This window comes from Pleurodeles waltl, chromosome 7 (genome assembly GCF_031143425.1).
Source record: "Pleurodeles waltl isolate 20211129_DDA chromosome 7, aPleWal1.hap1.20221129, whole genome shotgun sequence".
NCBI lineage: Eukaryota > Metazoa > Chordata > Amphibia > Caudata > Salamandridae > Pleurodeles > Pleurodeles waltl.
Window position 1 is genome coordinate 1,494,958,689 of NC_090446.1, and position 19,473 is coordinate 1,494,978,161.

The following is a 19,473-nucleotide window of genomic DNA, read 5'->3' on the forward strand; positions in this document are numbered from 1 at the left end:
CTGTTGGTCTCAGGTATGCTGCAACTGGCATTAGGTCCCTATACATGGCCTAATGACCAGCATTGTGACTGGTAGTGCAGTGCCTAGTGCGTAGGGCTGTTCCTTGTGTGTGAGTGTGTGGTGTACGCCAACGGTGGTATTGTTGCCGCCATTGACGAAGTGTATCCTTTGTGCCTCCCCCCCTTTTTGTTTTGTCTCCCTGTCCTTATGTGCATTAGCATCATCTGGCGGAGAAGCAGAGGCACCGGTGACGGAGGGAGCTGCGTCCCACAGGACCCAGGAGGCCGAGTCCACCGACGGTGAGGGCACGAGTGGGACAGAGGGCGAGGGGAGCACCACGGCGGAGACAGGAAGGGACATTTCTGACACAGATTCCTTCTCCAATGGAAGCACCCTGGTGGTGGTGGACACCTCTGTCCCCACCCTAGCTACAGCTGCCACCCCTGTACCAGCACCGTCCTCCCAGCAGCCCCTCAGCGAGTTTCCCTTGCCCGCTCACCCATGGGGGTGGGCATCTCCTTCGCCCCAGGCACCTCAGGCCCTCCACCAGTTAGCCCCTGCTGCCCTGAGTGAGGAGGCTATTGACCTCCTGCGATCCATCTCTGTTGGGCAGTCATCCATTGTGTATGCCATCCAGGTGATGGAGACCAACTGCAACAAACTAATGCATTTCTGGAGGGCGTTCACACTGGCATGGTGGCCAAACAGAGATAAATCTAGGTTCTGGCCTCCTTTCTGATGGCAGCCATTGTCCCTGTTTCTAGCCTCCCCCCTCCAACTTCCTCTGCCCAAACCCATTCCCCTCAACCCCAACCTATCCCAAGCACACAGTCAGACAAGCATGCACCCAGGACAACATACAAGAGTGGACATGGCAAACACAAGCACCACACTTCATCCCACAGGCACTCACACAAACAACATCTAGAATCAGACATAACAACATCCACTGCCTCCACTATGGCCCCCTCCTCCTCCTCGTCCACCTCCCTCCCAGTTGCATCTCCACTCAAACCTGCATGTACTACATCCTCATCCACTACCCCATCACCAGCACACCTACCAGCACACGCCCCTCACTGGCAGTCACCACCCCCACTTCCATGCACACGTCCCCTGTGTCCTCTCCCACTGTGTCTGTGCCCCCTCCTCCCCAAGTACACAAACACAAGCACTCAGACACCCAACAGCCATCCAGCTCACAACAGCATCCAGCCTGTGCACCTGCACCAAAACACAGCAGACTGACACCTCCTACCACCACTCCCTCTTCCTCCACTCCCAAACCATCTACCTCTTCCTGCCCCAATGTCCCTAAGAAGCTTTTCCTCGCCTACATTGACCTCTTACCTACCCCTCCCACATCCTGTCCCTCATGTCAAGCCAGGGCGGTCAAAACCCAGGGAAGCACCTCAGACACCCAGTCCACGGACACAGTAGTGTCCACAGCTCCAGCAGGTGGGAGAGGATCCCGGGCACCAGGCAGCCACACTGAAAGGGTGACTGCATCAAGTGCTGTAAGGAAGGGCAAGGAGGCACCCCCAGCTGCTAAAAGGAAGGGCAAGGAGGCACCCCCAGCTGTTAAACGAAAGGGGAAGGAGCAATCCCCGGCTGCTGAAAGGAAGGTCAAGGGGCCTGCACCAGCAGGCAGAAAGGAGAAGAGGCCTGGTGCTGGGATTCAGTCGAAGCCCCCACTACCAACCATGGTGGTTAAGCCATCCGAGGCTGCAAGGGAAGGGCTGGAGCTTCCCCCCCACCACTGCCAGCACCTCCACAAGCACCGCCACAAGCACCACTGCCAGCAGCATCTGCCCCAGCGGGCAGCCCTCCGAGGCTGCAGGGGATGGGCTGGAGCCTCCCCCCACCACTGTCAGCATCACCACCTGCACCGCCACCAGTGCCACTGCCAGCAGCAGCAGCCCCAGTGAGCAGCCATCCGAGGCTGCAGGGGATGGACTGGAGCCTCCCCCCACCACTGCCAGCATCACCACCTGCACCGCCACCAGCACCACTGGCAGCAGCAGCAGCCCCAGTGGGCAGACGTCTGAGGCTGCAGGAGATGGTCTGGAGCCTTCCCCCACCACTGCCAGCACAGCCACCTGCACTGCCACCAGCACCACTGCCAGCAGCAGCAGCCCCAGTGGGCAGACGTCTGAGGCTGCAGGAGATGGTCTGGAGCCTCCCCCCACCACTGCCAGCTCCACCAGCAGCACCACCACTACCACCACTGAGCAGCCTTCACCGTCAGTGGACAGTGTGTAGTCCTGCCTCCATGGGCTATTGTGCGCCCTGGCCCCAGTAAATCATGTGGGTCTCACACCCAGGTGTGAGACTGTGATCTTGCACTCCCCAAGATCTGCATCACAAGGCACAATCCCCCCTCCAGAACCAGTGGAGAAGCCATCCACTCACCCCATCCTCCACAGGATGAAGCTCACTGGGCACAATGCGCCCCTCCAGAACCAGTGGAAAACCCATTCACTCACCCCATCCTCCACAGGAAGAAGCTCACTTGACACAATGCCCTCTCCAGAACCAGTGGAAGAAGTCACTCACTTGAGAGACTGTGCCCTTGCACTGCCCAGGACCAGGCAGTGGGCAAATCACCCACTTGAGAGACGGTGGCCTTGCACTCCCCTGGACCAGGCAGTGGGCAAATCACCCACTTGAGAGACTGTGGGCTTGCACTCCCCATGACAGCACACAGGGCATGTTGCCCCCTCCAGGACCAGTGACGTTGTACCATCTTCCAGCTGAGGTGCCCCCCCATTCCCTGTCCCCCTGAGGTGCCTGTCTATTTTCGACCTGATGCCCCTGCAGTGTTCTCTCCGTGTTGTTGCAGGAGTAAGTTGGGGACTTGGACTATGTGATGTGGCCCTGTGGCCCACGGACATTGAGGACTGGGCAGTGTCCCTACATTTGTATATATGTATATACTTTTTGTTAGAAATAGGGTATTTGGTTGGCAGTCAGGTTACCCCCTGTCCAAGCAAGGACCCTCACTCTAGTCAGGGTAAGTCACACACAATCCAAATTATCCTGTGCCTACCCTCTGGTAGCTTGGCACTGAGCAGTCAGGCCTAACTTAGAAGGCAATGTGTAAAGTATTTGTGCAATAAATCATACAATAACACCATATAGCACCACAAACATACACTACACAGTGTTTAGGAAAATATGTAATATTTATCTGATAGGATGCAGGTCAAAACGATTAAAATGCAATAAGTAAATGTTGAGATATCACTGAAAAGGGATATAACGTGTCTTAAGTCTTCTAAAAGCAAACAATGTCTCTTTCAAGCACAAACTACCTGGTTGGCGTGAAAAATCCCCACAAAGAACCACAGAGGAGGAGATGCGTGGAAACAAAAGGGGTGTGCGTCGATTTCTCAGGTCGCACATGGCGATGCGTAGTTTAGTTTTCATGCGAGGATGGCTGTGCATCAATTTCCGGTGCTCGGTCGTAGATCCTCTTCGGGTTGCGGGGTTTTCAGACGCCCGAGGACGATACTTGGATTTCCTGCACTGGCAGGACAAAGTCACAGGAGCTGTGTCGATCTGGTGGGTGTTGCATCTAATTTTCTAATGCATGGCAGGTGCTGCGTCGATTCCTCTCAGGATGTCGGGCTGCGTCGTTTCAGCTCGGCTGTGCATCGATTCAGTGGGCCCTGCGTCGAATTCCCAGTCACTACGCTGGTGCTGCATCGATCTTCTCGTTGCAAAGTCGGGCTGTGCCGTTCCGGTTTGGCGTGCGGTGAAATTTTCCCCGCAGTGCAGGCTGTGCGTTGTTTCTGGCAGGCTGTGCGTCAAATTTAGCCACACAAGGAGTCCTTCTTGTAGAGATTAAGGCGGTCATTCCGACCCTGGCGGTCCATGACCGCCATGGCGGAGGGCAGCGGAAGCACCACCAACAGGCTGGCGGTGCTTCCTGGGCTATTCTGACCGCGGCGGTAAAGCCGCAGTCAGAAAAGGGGAACCGGTGGTTTCCCGCCGGTTTTCCCCTGGCCCAGGGAATCCTCCATGGCGGCGCTGCTTGCAGCACCGCCACGGGGATTCCGACCCCCTTCCCACCAGCCTGTTTCTGGCGGTCTTCACCGCCAGAACCAGGATGGCGGGAACGGGTGTCATGGGGCCCCCTCACAGGGCCCCATACAGATTTTCACTGTCTGCTTAGCAGACAGTGAAAATCGCAACAGGTGCCACTGCACCCGTCGCACCCCTGCAACTCCGCCGGGTCCATTCGGAGCCGGCTTCCTCGTTGCAGGGGCTTTCCCGCTGGGCCGGCGGGGGCCGGTGGGCGGCCTTTTGGCGGTCGCCCGCCGGCCCAGCGGGAAAGTTGGAATGGCCGCCGCGGTCTTTTGACCGCGGGGCGGTCATTCGGCGGTAACCGCATGGCGGGCGGCGACCGCCGCCCGCCGCGGTCAGAATGACCATCTAAGTCTTTTTGAGACTGCAGGGAACAGGAGACAAGCTCTATCGAAGCCCTTGGGGAGCATTTCTACACCACAGCCAGAGAGCAGCAAGGCAGCAGGGCAACAGCAAGGCAGCAGTCCTTCACAGAAAGCAGACAGGTGAGTCCTTTGGGCAGCCAGGCAGTTCTTCTTGGCAGGATGCAGGTTCTGGTTCCAGTTTCTTCTCCAGGAAGTGTCTGAGTTGGTAGGGGCAGAGGCCCTGTTTATATATCTAAATGTGCCTTTGAAGTGGGGGGGACTTCAAAGAGTGGTTTAGAAGTGCACAAGGTCCCCTTTCAGTTCAATCCTGTCTGCCAGGGTCCCAGTAGGGGTTGTGGCAGTCCTTTGTGTGAGGGTAGGCTATGACATGCAAGTGTCAGGCCCTCCACCCTCAGAGCCCAGGAAGACCCATTCAAAATGCAGATGTATGCAAGTGAGGCTGAGTATCCTGTGTTTGGGGTGTGTCTGAGTGAAAGCACAAGGAGCTGTCAACTAAACCTAGGCAGACGTGGATTGTAAGGCACATAAAGATTTAAGCGCAGAGAAATGCTCACTTTCTAAAAGTGGCATTTCTAAAATAGTAATATTAAATCCAACTTCACCAGCCAGCAGGATTTTGTATCACTATTCTGGCCATTCTAAATATGACCTCCCTGCTCCTTTCAGATCAGTAGCTACCACTTAAACAATGCATGAAGGCAGCCCCAGTGTTAGCCTATGAAGGGAGCAGTCCTCACAGCAGTGTAAAAATGAATTTAGGAGTTCTACACTACCAGAACATGTAAACGACACAGGTACATGTTCTGCCTTTTGCCTACACAGCACCCTGCCCTATGGGTTACCTAGGGCATACCTTAGAGGTGTCTTATATGTTGAAAAAGGGGAGCTTTTTTAGGCTTGGCAAGTACTCTTAAATGCCAAGTCGAATTGGCAGTGAAACTGCACACACAGGCCTTGCAATGGCAGGCCTGAGACGAGGTTAAGAGGCTACTTAGTACAGTGTAGTGTACTATGTTGCCAAACTAAACTGTGATAAAATGTTTTTTACCGAATAACATACAAACAGCATAAAGATATGTAAAAAATGGGAGTTGGCTTGGGATGCTGACACCTGCCGTTAGTGACTGGGTGCAGTCCTGTTTCCCTCTGGCCTGAAATCTGATCTGGTGGCAATGAGCAGTTATCTTCTGAACTCAGTATGGAGTGGGCAGAGTACTCCAAGTGATAACTTGCTTATCAGTGGGTACAGTAATGAGTACAGAAGTGCAAGTGAGATCTCATTGAGTCAGGGGCGGAACAGGTACCCCTTGCAGCCCCCGTGGTGTGGGGGTTCGGGAGGCTGCACCTCAGAGGGGGGACCCACAGATCCAGCAACCCCGCTGCTGAGAATCTATATAATGTAAGCCAATGCAACTATAAAAAAAAAGCTGTATGAACAGAGTCCAGTCAGAGGCCTATCATTAGTAGCAGAGGTGAACGAAAGAAAAAAAAAAAATCACAAAAAGTGCTTCTCATTTGAAGGTGAGGGCCTCTGGAAGGGTTAAAAAATGTTTCCCTCTTTTCCTGCTGCGCTTCCAATTTGTACATCAAGGGCCTCGGAGACCAAGAGGAAACTGGAAAGCAGTGTGCAGTGCCATCTTTTGGACACATCAGATGACAGGGGAGACGAAAGCAGCCTGCAGAGATCTTTGTGTGCTCCGAATTTTTCAAGGCACGCCAATACCAGTAAGATTATTCTGGTGAATCATGTACTTGCTGGGGAGAGCTGTTTTTAGGGTCGAGCCTGGGAGGGCACGTACTAGCGCATGCATCTTGCTTGCAAGACTCTGTTGAATACAAAAAGTGGCTTGGAGCTTTCCTAGTGCGTGACATTTGTGTGATTTAGCGTCATTATTCATTCCTGTGCCCCCAGGTGGCTCATCCGGCCGAAACATCACTTCCGGTGCTTGCAGTGGAGCAGGGACCAAGCAGAGATTGAATAAACTTAATCAGTGCTCTTCGCAGCTCCCGACATTGATTGAAAGACTATTTCTCCCTTTCCACCCCCACTCCCGCTGCTTACTCCATAGCGATTTCATTTCCTTGTTTTTGATCCCTAGACCGCGGATTTGTTAGGAAAAAAACACTATAGTTTTGAGTGAGTTCCTTCTTCTGTCAGGTGCACTGTAGTCCTCTTTCTGTTGTGCACTATCTGCCCCTAGATGCTCTGCCTCCTAACAAAAACGCGAAATCTTATGTTTATCTGATGCATAAATGACGCTAATGAAAAACTACAGTCTGAACAGACCCCCAATGTTAATTCATTACCTAAGACTGAGGGCACTGTAGAAACTAGCAGCTTATGCACCTTCTTTGAGTTTTTTTACAATATCTTGTTAATTTCAGATGATCTCATATCTAAATTTTTCGCTTTCCAGTCGCTCTCAGTATTACCTAAATGCATGTTTTGTCTGTCAACCATCCCTACAGGATGGAGGGCTGAGTTGTCGGGAATTAAACTCTTGACCTGCAGATGACCTCAGATGTCAGTGGTGAGCGCTCATTTACTGAGCCATATAACATTTTAATACGTTATCTGCCGCATTTCTTTGCTCAACTCTGCCATCTTCTGGCACTTTTGAGAAATAATTTAGCGTTACATTGGAGTTTTGTAAGGGGGCTTGTTTAATATGTGTACCATTGGCAGGAGGGATGCCTGACACTATAAGAACCCACTCCACAATTTAAAACCTCCCAAGTCTAAAACTGCTCTTTTAGTGGTATAGCAGCTTCCTCCTTCAACTTACTTCCTGCACAGCTGCGGTTTTAACCCAGCTTTTTATTCTTTAGCAAAAAAGTTCTGTAAACTCAACTTTTTACCGCAGAGTTTTTTCATTATATTCAACGTGCTATTTATATATTGTTGGTCCTATCTTAAACGTCAGGATTGCCCTTGGAGTGTAGGTCTATTCTATGCTACAAGGCTCTCTAAGATACAAGCCACGCAACCCTGGATTTGGATGGCGGACAGAAAAAAAAAGCTGTGCTGGTTCCTGACAAGCCATCTGAAAAGTGTGCAGGAAACTGTGCGCATTTTTACAAACGGCCAGACAATGCCATGCAGGATTCTGTTAGCTCTTTTATATCATCTTAGTGATCTATTTGGATTTAGTTTCCTAATATTTACCTTAGCGAATGTGTTAATTATCATGATAATTCTAATTCTTCTTCAAACTCTATGTTCATTTATAATAAAAATGTATAACTCTACTCGACTGTTGCATTCTTTGATTTCTCAGAACCAAGGTGAGATATGGGGCCCCACATAAACAAATTACCCTGCTAGGGTCTCACGCAGGGCTGGAGATGCCCGCGTGGGCCTATGGATGAGACAGGCAGACCCCTGTCTTCATAGCCCTGCAGGCCCAAAGGCTTTCTGCACAGACCCAAGCATTAAGGAAAATCTACTTGCATGGTCAAAATCATTTGGCTTGCACACTGGGATTTAAGCCTTAGTCCAGTGCGGATCTTGCACACAATTGCCCCTTTTTAGGGTTGGGCCTGTGAGAGCATCCACTAGCAGGGACCAAATACTGAGTGATTCAACTTAATCAGTGGCAGTCCATTGCTCTTTACTTGATTGAGGTACTATTTTGTACTTTTTAACTGTTAGTGCCCTGCAAACAGAAAATATGACTGGCAAAAATGTGCCCAGAAGGACAAACATAATTGCAAAGATTTTTCTTCTATAGTTAACTTTCTTTTATTTTGTCAAGTCTTCTTTTCTCACCTTGCACTCGTTTGTTCATTTTATTTTTGCTTGTTGACGCTGTTCTCAAAACAGTATTATTTTGTTCTAAATTTTGCAAAGCAACATTGTTCCTTCCTCATGTGTAATTTCTGAAATTATGTTTTAAAACATAATCGTGCAGTACACCCAAGTCCACCCCACTCCAATCCAAATGACTCACCCCAATACAATCCAAACCACTAACCCTAATTCAATCCACCCAAATCCACCACACTCTAATCCTCCCAACCTACTCCCCTCCAATCTGCCTCACTTGAGTCCTAAAACAATCTACCCACTTCAATCTAAAAAAATCTGCCACAGACCAATCTGCCCCACTCCAATTAAAAACAATCTGCCACAATCCAATCCAAACCACTCACCTCAATTTACCACACTCCAATGCTCCCAACCAACCCCACTCCACTCTGCCCCACTCCAATTCAAAAGAATCTGCCCCACTCCAATACAAGACAATCTGCCCCACTCCAATCCAAAAAACTCTGCCCCACTCCAGTCCAAACAAATCTGCCCCACTCCAAAACAATCTGCCCCACACAAATCCAAAACAATCTGCCCCACTCCAATCCAAAACAATCTGCCCCACTTCAATCCGAAACAATCAGCCCCACTTGAATCCAAAACAATATGCCCCCCCATTGCATTCCTCTCCATTCTGCCCCCTCCATTCAACCACACTCTATTCTGCCACACTCCAGTTTGCCACACTCCAATCCAAAACAATCTGCCCAAGTCCAATCCATCACACTCCAGACTGCCTCACCCAAACCCAAAACAATTTTCAACACTCCAATCCAGAACAATCTGCCCACTCCAATCCACCCCACTCCAATCTGCTCCACTCCAATCCTAAACAAGCTTCCCCACTCCAGACCAATCTGCACCATTCCAATTCACCCCACTCCAATCTAAGACAATCTGCCCCACTCCAGTCTGCCCCACTCCAGTCCAAAACAATCTGGCCCACTCATGTCTGCCCCACTCCAATCCAAAACAATCTGCCCAATTCCAATACAAAACAATCTGCCCCACTCCAATCCACCCTACTCCAATAACAATCCACCACAATCTACCCCACTCCAATCCACCCACACCAATCCAATCTACCCTGCTCCAAACCAATAAAAGCTCACCCAATCCAATCCACCCCACTCCAATCCACCACAATCCACCCCACTCCAATCCAAAAAAATCTGCCCCACACCAATCCAAAACAATCTGACCCACTCAAATCCAAAACAATCTGCCCCACTCAATGCAAAACAACCTGCCCCAGTCCAATCTGCCCTGCTCCAGTCCAAAACAATCTGTCCCGCTCCATTTTGCCGCACTCCACTTCAACACAATCCACCCCACTCCAATCCACCTTACCCAGTCCAGCCTACCCCACTCCAGTCCACCCCACACCAATTCAGGCAAATCCAATCTACCATACTGTAATCCACCCCACCCCATACCACTCCAATCAACGCCCCTTTAACCCAATCCATCCCAACCTAATTCAGTTCACTCTACCACAAACCAATCCACCACAATTCAACCCACCTCACTCATTCCAGTCCCCCTCACTCCAATTCAGTCCACTCCAATCCCCCCCATTGCCAATCCAATTCACTCCACTCCAATTCATCCCACTCCAATTCACCCCAATCCATTCTACCCCACTCCAATCCACCCCACTCCATTCCACCTCACTTCATTCCATCCCACTCCAGTCCAATCCACCCCACTGAATCCTTTTCACCCCACTCCAATCCACCCCACCTCAATGCAATCCATCCCACTCCAATCCACTCCATCCCAACTGCAGTCCAATCCACCCCACTCAGTCAAAATCATCTCATCCCTTCTCACTCCATTTCAATTCACTCCACTCCAATGGAATCCACCCCACTCCAATCCACCCCATCCAACCCACCCCACTCCATTACAATCCAACCCACTCCCCTCTACTCCAACCCTCCCCACTCTACTCTACTCTAATCTAATCCACCCCACTCTGGTTGAGTCCACCCCTTTCAATACAATGCATCCAGCCCACCACACTCCAATCCACCCCACTCCAACCCAACCCACCCCATTCCAGTCCAATCTACCCCCTCTGATACAGTCCAGTCTAATCCACCCCACTCCACTCCAATTCACCCCACTCCAAACCACCTTACTCTAAGCCTCCCCACTCCAGTCCTATCACCCCAATCCAATCCACCCACTCCAAACAAATCTAATCCACTACAATCAATCAATCAATCAAATTTCTTAAGTGCGCTACTCACCCGGTAGGGTCTCAAGGGTCTCAAGGCTCTTGGGGTGGAGGGGGGAGGTAACTGCTCGAAGAGCCATGTTTTGAGGCGCTTTCTGAAAGTTAGGAGGTCCTGGGTCTTGCGTAGTTTGGTGGGGAGGGAGTTCCAGGTTTTGGCGGTGAGGTGGGAGAAGGATCTGCCACCGGAGGTGCTGCGTTGGATGCGGGGGACTGTTGCGAGGGAGAGGCCGGCGGAGCGGAGCTGGCGGGTCGGGATGTGGAAGTTGATTCGTTTGTTGAGGTAGGCCGGTCCGGTGTCGTGGAGGGCTTTGTGAGCGTGGATTAAGATTTTGAAGACGATCCTTTTGTGATGGGCAGCCAGTGTAGGGATCTGAGGTGGGCGGAGTTGTGCTTGTGGCAAGGGAGGTTGAGGATGAGACGTGCAGTGGCATTCTGGATGCGCTGGAGTCTTCGCTGAAGCTTGGCTGTGGTCCCTGCATAGAGGGCGTTGCTGTAGTCCAGTCTGCTGCTGATGAGGGCATGGGTGACCTTTCTTCTGGTTTCTATTGGAATCCACTTGAAGGTCTTGCGTAGTATGTGGAGGGTGTTGAAGCAGGAGGATGATATGGCGTTGATGTGCTGAGTCATGGAGAGAGACAAGTCTGGTATGATGCCGAGATTGCGTGCGTGGGTGGTGGGTCTGAGGGGTGGTCCTAGGGTGGCAGGCCATCATGAGTCGTTCCATGCTGTCTTGTTGGGTCCGAAGATGATGATCTTGTTTTTTTCAGTTCAGTTTGAGGTGGCTTGCTGTCATCCAGCTAGCGATGGCGAGGAGTCCGGCGTGTAGGTTGTTCTTGGTGGTAGATGGGTTCCTCGTGAGAGAGAGGATGAGCTGGGTGTTGTCGGCGTATGAAATGATGTTGAGGCGGTGGGGGCGGATGATGCTGGTGAGCAGAGCCATGTAGATATTGAAGAGGGTGGAGCTGAGTGAGGGGGGACTCCACATATGGTCTTGGTGGCTTTAGACCAAAATGGAGGGAGGCAAACTCTTTGGGTTCTTTCGGAGAGGAAGGAGGTGAGCCAGTCCAGAATAGTACAGAGGATTAGTGTGAAAATTTGTAACAAGGTAATCATAGATTTATATTTTATGGTGATAGCTCAGTAGGCTACTGCTTTTGTCACAGAGAATATTTTGGTACTTGCAGTTTGTGAGCTACAATCCTTGTATAATATCACAGTGGCCTATGAACAAACAGCTGCATCCAAACTGCAAGGCATAAGCTTAGAACCTTGTTTTTGTCTCAAACTTTTATTATTTTAAGGTTGCTAAAAAGGGTTCATTTCAGTAGTAAAAAAAAGTCTTATTGATATAGACAACCCAAACCATGTTACATTTTCTGAGTTTGTGTTTGTCTAGAGAACATTTAACATATATAATGCCTATCCGTATGGAAGACACGATTCCTACACATTGCAGCTCACATTGATTTACACATTTGCATGATTCATTGTCTCTGTGCACTATGTGTGTTTGACATAAAGCATGCTCCGGCACCATCCTTTGGGGTTATGAAGAGATGAGGTGCACCAATGGAGGGAGGTAGTGAGGGAATAACTGGAGGAAGAGCCCATGGGCAGTGGGGCAGGGCACCAACAAAGACTGCCATACTGGGCACCACTAATGCAAAACCCAGCCCTGGGTGTTTGTGTGATCTGCCCCGAACTCAGATAGGGCAGCGCAGTGCCAATGACCCCTCCATATTTCATTTTCCATGATGCAGAGACCCCTGACTACCTCTTTACTCAGATCACTATGAATTCATCAAACTACGTTTTTTATTATTCATTTATCTTGCCTAAATGGACGAGAAATAGTATAGAGACACAAACAAATCAAAGTGAAATGGAACTCAGGGACTCCCCATAATGTGAATCAGAACCATTAGTAAAATTTTACAAAATGATCTTTAAAAAGCATATGTATATTTGATCCTGCAGGTATCTCTGAAAGCTACATATTATAACTTTGAAAGCTACAAGTAAAAAAAAATAAAAAAAAATGCATACCCCAAATGCACCTGATGGCACACTGAGGTTGTATGTTTTATTACATTTTATGATTCACGACTTGCAAATTTGACAAAGCGGTGTGTACATTTTCACTCACACCCACACTCTCCTGCCATCATATAAGAATCCTCCAGCTGGCTCCAGCTTTTTATGCAAGATCACTGTGCAGTCTGGAACTTGTCATTGCAAGTTTAGCTTCCAGACATGGGATCAGAAATCCCTGTTTGCACAGTGCCTTTGGACAAAATGTTAGGAATGACTGAAGGTGTTACATGTTGCCACCTATCCCTTCATACTTCATCATGTGTTTTGTCACATAGGCTTGCTCTGCTGCTGTGGTGTTCTACCTGGTATGCCTGATTTGCATCAGGGAAGCTTTAAGTGCAGATTTGTATGCTATTTCTCCTCTGCCTCGTCTTACACGGGTGCTGCTTGTGCATAAACCTGCAGGAGGACATTTTACTTTCCTTTGCAGTACTGCTACCTGCATAGTACCTGCTGTGGGTGTGTGGATGAAGGTTGCACTGCTTCAACCTATGAACAGCTTCTTGTGAATGTGAGAAACGTGAAGCTCCCCTGTTGGTGCTGTACCTGTTGTTTGAGTGAGACTTTTACTGTATTGCTGCTTTGGCTATTGCATTTGATTGCAAATTTTGAAAATAATCCTATGCACTTAGGCAGGGGTTCATAAATACCCCAGTGAAGAGACGTACCCGACAGAATTGGGCGTTTAGGAGTTGGGACTCAAGCATGGTGACATAGAAATGCTGAGAAAATAAGAGTTACACAGAAGGAAGAGAGAAGCAAAGGAATAGTGAAGAAAAGGGAACAATGAAGTGGAAGAAAGGGGAGAGACAATGAACAAGGAAAGGAAACATGAAGGGTAGAAGAAAGGAAAAGGTTGTAAATCATCTCTATGGAAGATAATGAAAGGAATGTGGATAACATATGAAAAAGAAATCATATGTAGATAAAGGTAAATTATAAGAAGGGGGTAATAACTAAGAAATACAAGATGAGGAAGAAATAAGCAATGGGAATTAAAGGGACAGAAAAACGCACATATAGAAAGTGACTGAATGGAAAGGAACAAATGAGTTGGAAAAAGGAAGTAAGGGGCAGAAAGAACAGAGAGAGTAAGACCAAAGACTGAAAAACTGCAAAGAGCAGGAGCAGGAGCCCGTGAGTAAGAGACTGTGCACGAGTGGGTGGTAAACATGAAAGGGAGAGAGATATACATTGCAAAGTGGTAAAGAGTTTAGACTGGATGGGCATGGATGTTACAGAATGAGTGAAGTTATTGAATGCGAAGGAGAGATGACACCAGTGCAAAATGTGGAATTAGAAAGGACGAGGAGTAATGAATGCACCAGGACGTTGAGTGAGCTGTAAAGAGAATTCAGAGTAATACAAGTAAGATGAAACAAGAAGTAATAAGGTGCATGGGAATGAGAGAGGTATCTGTGAATTAAACATGTGTGATAGGAGCTTGGAAATGAGCTTGAGGGGTAAAGATGGAGGTAGTTTGGAACCTGGGAATGCAGATGCAAGAAGACCAGATGCAGAGACAGTGCTGAAAGCAGCATTGAGAGATGATAGTGAAAGAATGAGAAGAATAACACGGAAACTAAGGGACAAACTGGAGACATATTTAGTGGTCAAACACAACATTTAATGTGAGAGAGAGGGATGATATAGATATTAAAGAATGTGGTGCATGCAAGTTGAAGGTAAATATGAGGAGAGAGGGGAGAACGAGTGGTAGGGTGGCATGAAATCAGGAGATTGGCTTGAGTGAGAAAGGTTAGAGATATAGTTGAGAGGATGAAAGTTTCAGAGTTGGAGGTAAGCAGAAAATTGGAAGAGGTAGAGAGAACTAATGAGAGATCGAGGTGCTAAGAAGCCTAGGAGAAATAGAGGAGAGGAAGAAATTGTCAGAACAAGTAGGGAAGTGTGAGAGGACATGACAGCAGCATGCGAATGAGGGACATAAGCTTGTGTTTGAAAATAAACCAATGAACCTGGTGGACAGAAGTGAATTAGGGGAACTGGGAGAGAGAAGAGAGCATGAAGGGGGAGCGAGGAAACGGGGAACTATAGAAGTAAGAATGACAAAGGTAAATGACAGCAAAGCTAGTAGGAGGGAGGCCTAACTATTGTGGAGAAGGGGAGCAGTGCTGGAAGAATAAGAGGCTGGGTGAACTGTTCAAAGCAGAAAAGGTGATGAAAGAATGAGAGCTGAGAAGAGAGGCTGACTGGGAAACACTGACTGAGAAATGTGAGAGCTAAAAATGACCAGCAACATGATCCACTGGTGCACTGCAAATGGAATCTTCAGTAGCACAAAGGCACCACTTTAGCTCATGACTATCTGTAAATATGCTTGTTGCCCTATGACTGTGCCCAGGGATCCCTTCATGTCACCAAGCATTTTCACTATAGCTCCACTTTGTAAATCAATAACCCCCAAAATAACGTTTTATGTGCCCTATTGTCTCCCTGCGTGCAGAAATTGTTGGTCTCCTTGAAGCTACTTGTTTCACTGTAAACCCTGTTGAGAGTTTTGAGGTAGGTTATGAAGGCGAGGTGCTTCAAAACAGTAAGTGGTAGGGTATTTTGCAAGGAGACTCCTACGGGTGTGTTACGCCACTGGACTGAGTTTATACCAGTAGTATACTGAATCTTCCTGGTAAGGTTTCACTAAAGGTGCACACAAATGTTCTGGTGAGGTCTGACACTGGTGAGCACAATGCTCTGGTGAGGGCTCATCAGTGATGAGCACAATGCTCCAGGTGAGGTCTCATCAGTGATGTGCACAATAATCCGTGTGAGGTCTCACCAGTGGTGAGCACAATGCTCCAGGTGAGGTCTCATCAGTGATGTGCACAATAATCCGTGTGAGGTCTCACCAGTGGTGAGCACAATGCTCCAGGTGAGGTCTCATCAGTGATGTGCACAATAATCCGTGTGAGGTCTCACCAGTGGTGAGCACAATGCTCCAGGTGAGGTCTCATCAGTAATGTACACAATAATCTGTGTGAGGTCTCACCAGTGGTGACCACAATGCTCTGGTGAGGTTACACTAAAAGTGCACACAGTACTTCAGGCAAGATCTCATTAATGGTGGACACACTACCTCTGGTGAGGTTTCCCTAGTAGTGCTCCAGGTGAGTTAGTGTAGTGTTTTCACCACCTTACCTCTGCTCCTTCATCCATGATGCCTCACCTCATTTCGACAAGTCCCCAGTTGCACAAAGATTGGGTATTGTGCACATAATAAAACATGTGCCTCTAACAAGTGTTCCACTCTGCCTTTACAGTTGGGGTTTGACTTTTCATGCAACTATCCTTGGAATTCATTCGCATCTGCCTTTCAGATTCTAAAAGATTATAAGACCTAAACTTAAGGAAACACTAGAAGAGCATCTTAGACATGTCTGATTGTACCTTCGACTTCTTCCTCGGCTGCTGGTGGAGGTCCAGTGATTGGTGGTTCACTCTCCTTCGGACCTTCATCCTTCACCTTGACAACCACCATGGGAATCTGCTCCTGTAGACTTAAGCTGCTCCTGTAGACAGACACTTTTCCTGTAGGCGGCTCTGCTACTGAACTCTGGCACTGCCTCTGTAGTCTGGCACTGCTCCTGTAGACGGAAGTTATGTCTATAAGACCGACAGGGAACATGTATACTGGCGCTGTAAGTTGATGCTTCTTCTGTAGAATGGCACCACTACTGTAAGGCTAAGGTTGTTCCTGAAGAGTGACACTGTTTATATAGATTCACACCGTTCCTGTAAGAGTTAACCACTCTTGTAAGACTGACAGTGTTCCTGTAACTCCAACATTAATCATGTAAGTGTAATGATGTCAGAAAGAGACAATGCTCCTGTCAAATTTCAATGTCCCTGTAAGGCTTCTGGTACTCTGGTATGGTTGATGCTGTTCCTATAAGGATACTACTTCAGCTGTAGAACGTAGCTGATTCTGGAAGGGCAATGCTTCTCTTGGAGCCTGATGCTGCTACTGCATGGCTGAGGTTGCTCCTGAAAGACTGATGTTGCTCCTACAGTCTGGTCTTGTGTCTGCAGATGGAAAAGCATCAGGTACTCTGGACCTGCTTCTGTAGTTCTAACACTGAACCTGTAGACTGAGGTTACTTCTGTAATACTAACACTGAAACTGTAGACTGGAGCTGCTTCTGTAATACGAACACTAGAACTGAAGACTGGAGCTACTTCTGTAATACTAACACTGAAACTGTAGACAGGAGTTGCTTCTGTAATAATATCACCGAACCTGTAGACTGGAACTGCTTCTGTAATACTTACACTGAAACTGTAGACTGGAGCTGCTTCTACACTACTAACACACTGAACCCATAGACTGGAGCTGCGTCTGCACTGCTAACACACTAAACCTGTAGACTGGAACAGCTTCCGCAACACTGACCCTGAAACTGTTGACTGGAGCTGATTCTGCAATACTAATACTAAACCTGTAGACTGGGGTTGCTTCTGTAATGTTAACACTGAACCTGTAGACTTGAGCTGCTTCGGTAATGCTAACACTGAACCTGTAGGCTGGAGCTGCTTCTGCAATACTAACACTGAACCTGTAGACTGGAGCTGCTTCTGTAATACTAACACTCAACCTGTAGACTGGGCCTGCTTCTGTAATACTAACACTGAACCTGTAGACTGGAACAACTTCTGTAATGCTAACACTGAAACTGTAGACTGGGGCTCCTTCTGCACTACTAACACACTGAACCTGTAGACTGGAACTGCTTCTGCACTACTAACACACTGAACCTGTAGACTGGAGCTGCTTCTGTAATACTAACACTGAACCTGTAGACTTGAGCTGCTTCTTCAATGCTAACACTGAACCTGTAGACTAGAGCTGCTTCTGTAATACTAACACTGAACATGTGGACTTGAGCTGCTTCTTCAATGCTAACACTGAACCTGTAGACTGGAGCTTCTTCTGTAATACTAACACTGAATCTGAAGACTGGGCCTGCTTCTGTAATACTAACACTGAACCTGTAGAATGGAACTTCTTCTGTAATGCTGACACTGAAACTGTAGATTGGGGCTCCTTCTGCACTACTAACACACTGAACCTGTAGACCACTGCTTCTGCACGAAATAACACACTGAACCTGTAGACTGGAGCTGCTTCTGTAATACTAACACTGAACCTGTAGACTTGAACTGCTTCTTCAATGCTAACACTGAACCTGTAGACCAGAGCTGCTTCTGTAATACTAACACTGAACATGTAGACTTGAGCTGCTTCTTCAATGCTAACACTGAACCTGTAGACTGGAGCAGCTTTTGCACTACTAACACACTGAACATGTAGACTGGAACTGCTTCTGTAATACTAACAATGAACCTGTAAACTTGAGCTGCTTCTCCAGAGTTAATACCCAACCTGTAGACTGGAGCTGCTTCTGTAATGCTAACACTGAAACCGTAGACTGGAGTTGCTTCTGTAATACTAACACTCAACCTGTAGACTGGAACAGCTTCTGCAATACTAACCCTGAACCTGTAGACTGGAACTGCTTCTGCAATACTAACACTCAACCTGTAGACTGGAACTGCTCCTGAAATACTAACACTGAACCTGTAGACTGGAGCTGCGTCTGCACTACTAACACACTAAACCTGTAGACTGGAACTGCTTCCGCAACACTGATCCTGAACCTGTTGACTGGAGCTGATTCTGCAATACTAACACTAAAGCTGTAGACTGGGGGTGCTTCTGTAATGCTAACACTGAACCTGTAGACTTGAGCTGCTTCTGTAATGCTAACACTGAACCTGTAGACTGGAGCTGCTTCTGCAATACTAACACTGAACCTGTAGACTGGAGCTGCTTCTGTAATGCTAACACTCAACCTGTAGACTGGGCCTGCTTCTGTAATACTAACACTGAACCTGTAGACTGTAACTGCTTCTGTAATGCTAACACTGAAACTGTAGACTGGAGCTCCTTCTGCACTATTAACACACTGAACCTGTAGACTGGACCTGCTTCTGCACTACTAACACACTGAACCTGTAGTCTGGAGCTGCTTCTGTAATACTAACACTGAACCTGTAGACTTGAGCTGCTTCTTCAATGCTAACACTGAACCTGTAGACTTGAGCTGCTTCTGTAATGTTAACACTGAACCTGTAGTCTGGAGCTGCTTCTGCAATACTAACACTGAACCTGTAGACTGGAGCTGCTTCTGTAATACTAACACTCAACCTGTAGACTGGGCCTGCTTCTGTTATACTAACACTGAACCTGTAGACTGTAACTGCTTCTGTACTATTAACACACTGAACCTGTAGATTGGAGCTGCTTTCGTAATATTAACACTGACTGTAGACTGGAGCTGCTTCTGTAATACTAACACTGAACCTGCAGACTAGCGCTGCCTCTGAAAAACTGTTACTGCTCCTGGATACTTACCCTTCTCCTGTAAGGCTGATTTATTTTACTCCTGTAAAGTAGCAATGTTCAGTGGAATAGAATAATGCTCTTGTAGATGGAGGCGGCTTCTATAGGGCCGAAGCTGCACCTGTAGACTGAGAATGCTTCCATAAGACTAGCGCTGCTGCTACGGATTGTTGCTTCTCCTGTAGGGATGGGGTTGCTCCTGTAGGCTACAGCTCCTCTAACACTAGTCTATGAGAAAAACAGGAAAAAGGAAAACACTTGTTGATAAATGTTATTTTCTATAGCAATCAGATTATCTCAAAAGCGACTCACCCCAACTGGCATCGCTCTGTTCTCCTTTAGGAGAAGGCTGCTGTTAGTGCCTTTTCACCAAAATCATGGTGCCACGTCCTGCAGCCAAACCAGATTTTGTAGTGAAATATTTATTGCCAACCTAGTTAGGTCCAAGGTAAGTTAA

General features: G+C 48.0%; 1 protein-coding gene across 1 annotated transcript in view; it reads right to left on the minus strand.

Annotated features, from left to right (window-relative positions):
• The window catches only part of LOC138247091 (hyaluronan synthase 1-like), a 191,970-nt gene that overhangs the window by 75,090 nt on the left and 97,407 nt on the right, over positions 1-19,473 (minus strand). Inside the window, exon 4 of the mRNA XM_069201836.1 lies at positions 16,004-16,200. Coding sequence (XP_069057937.1) covers positions 16,004-16,200 — 197 coding nt within the window. The remainder of the gene's footprint in view (positions 1-16,003; positions 16,201-19,473) is intronic.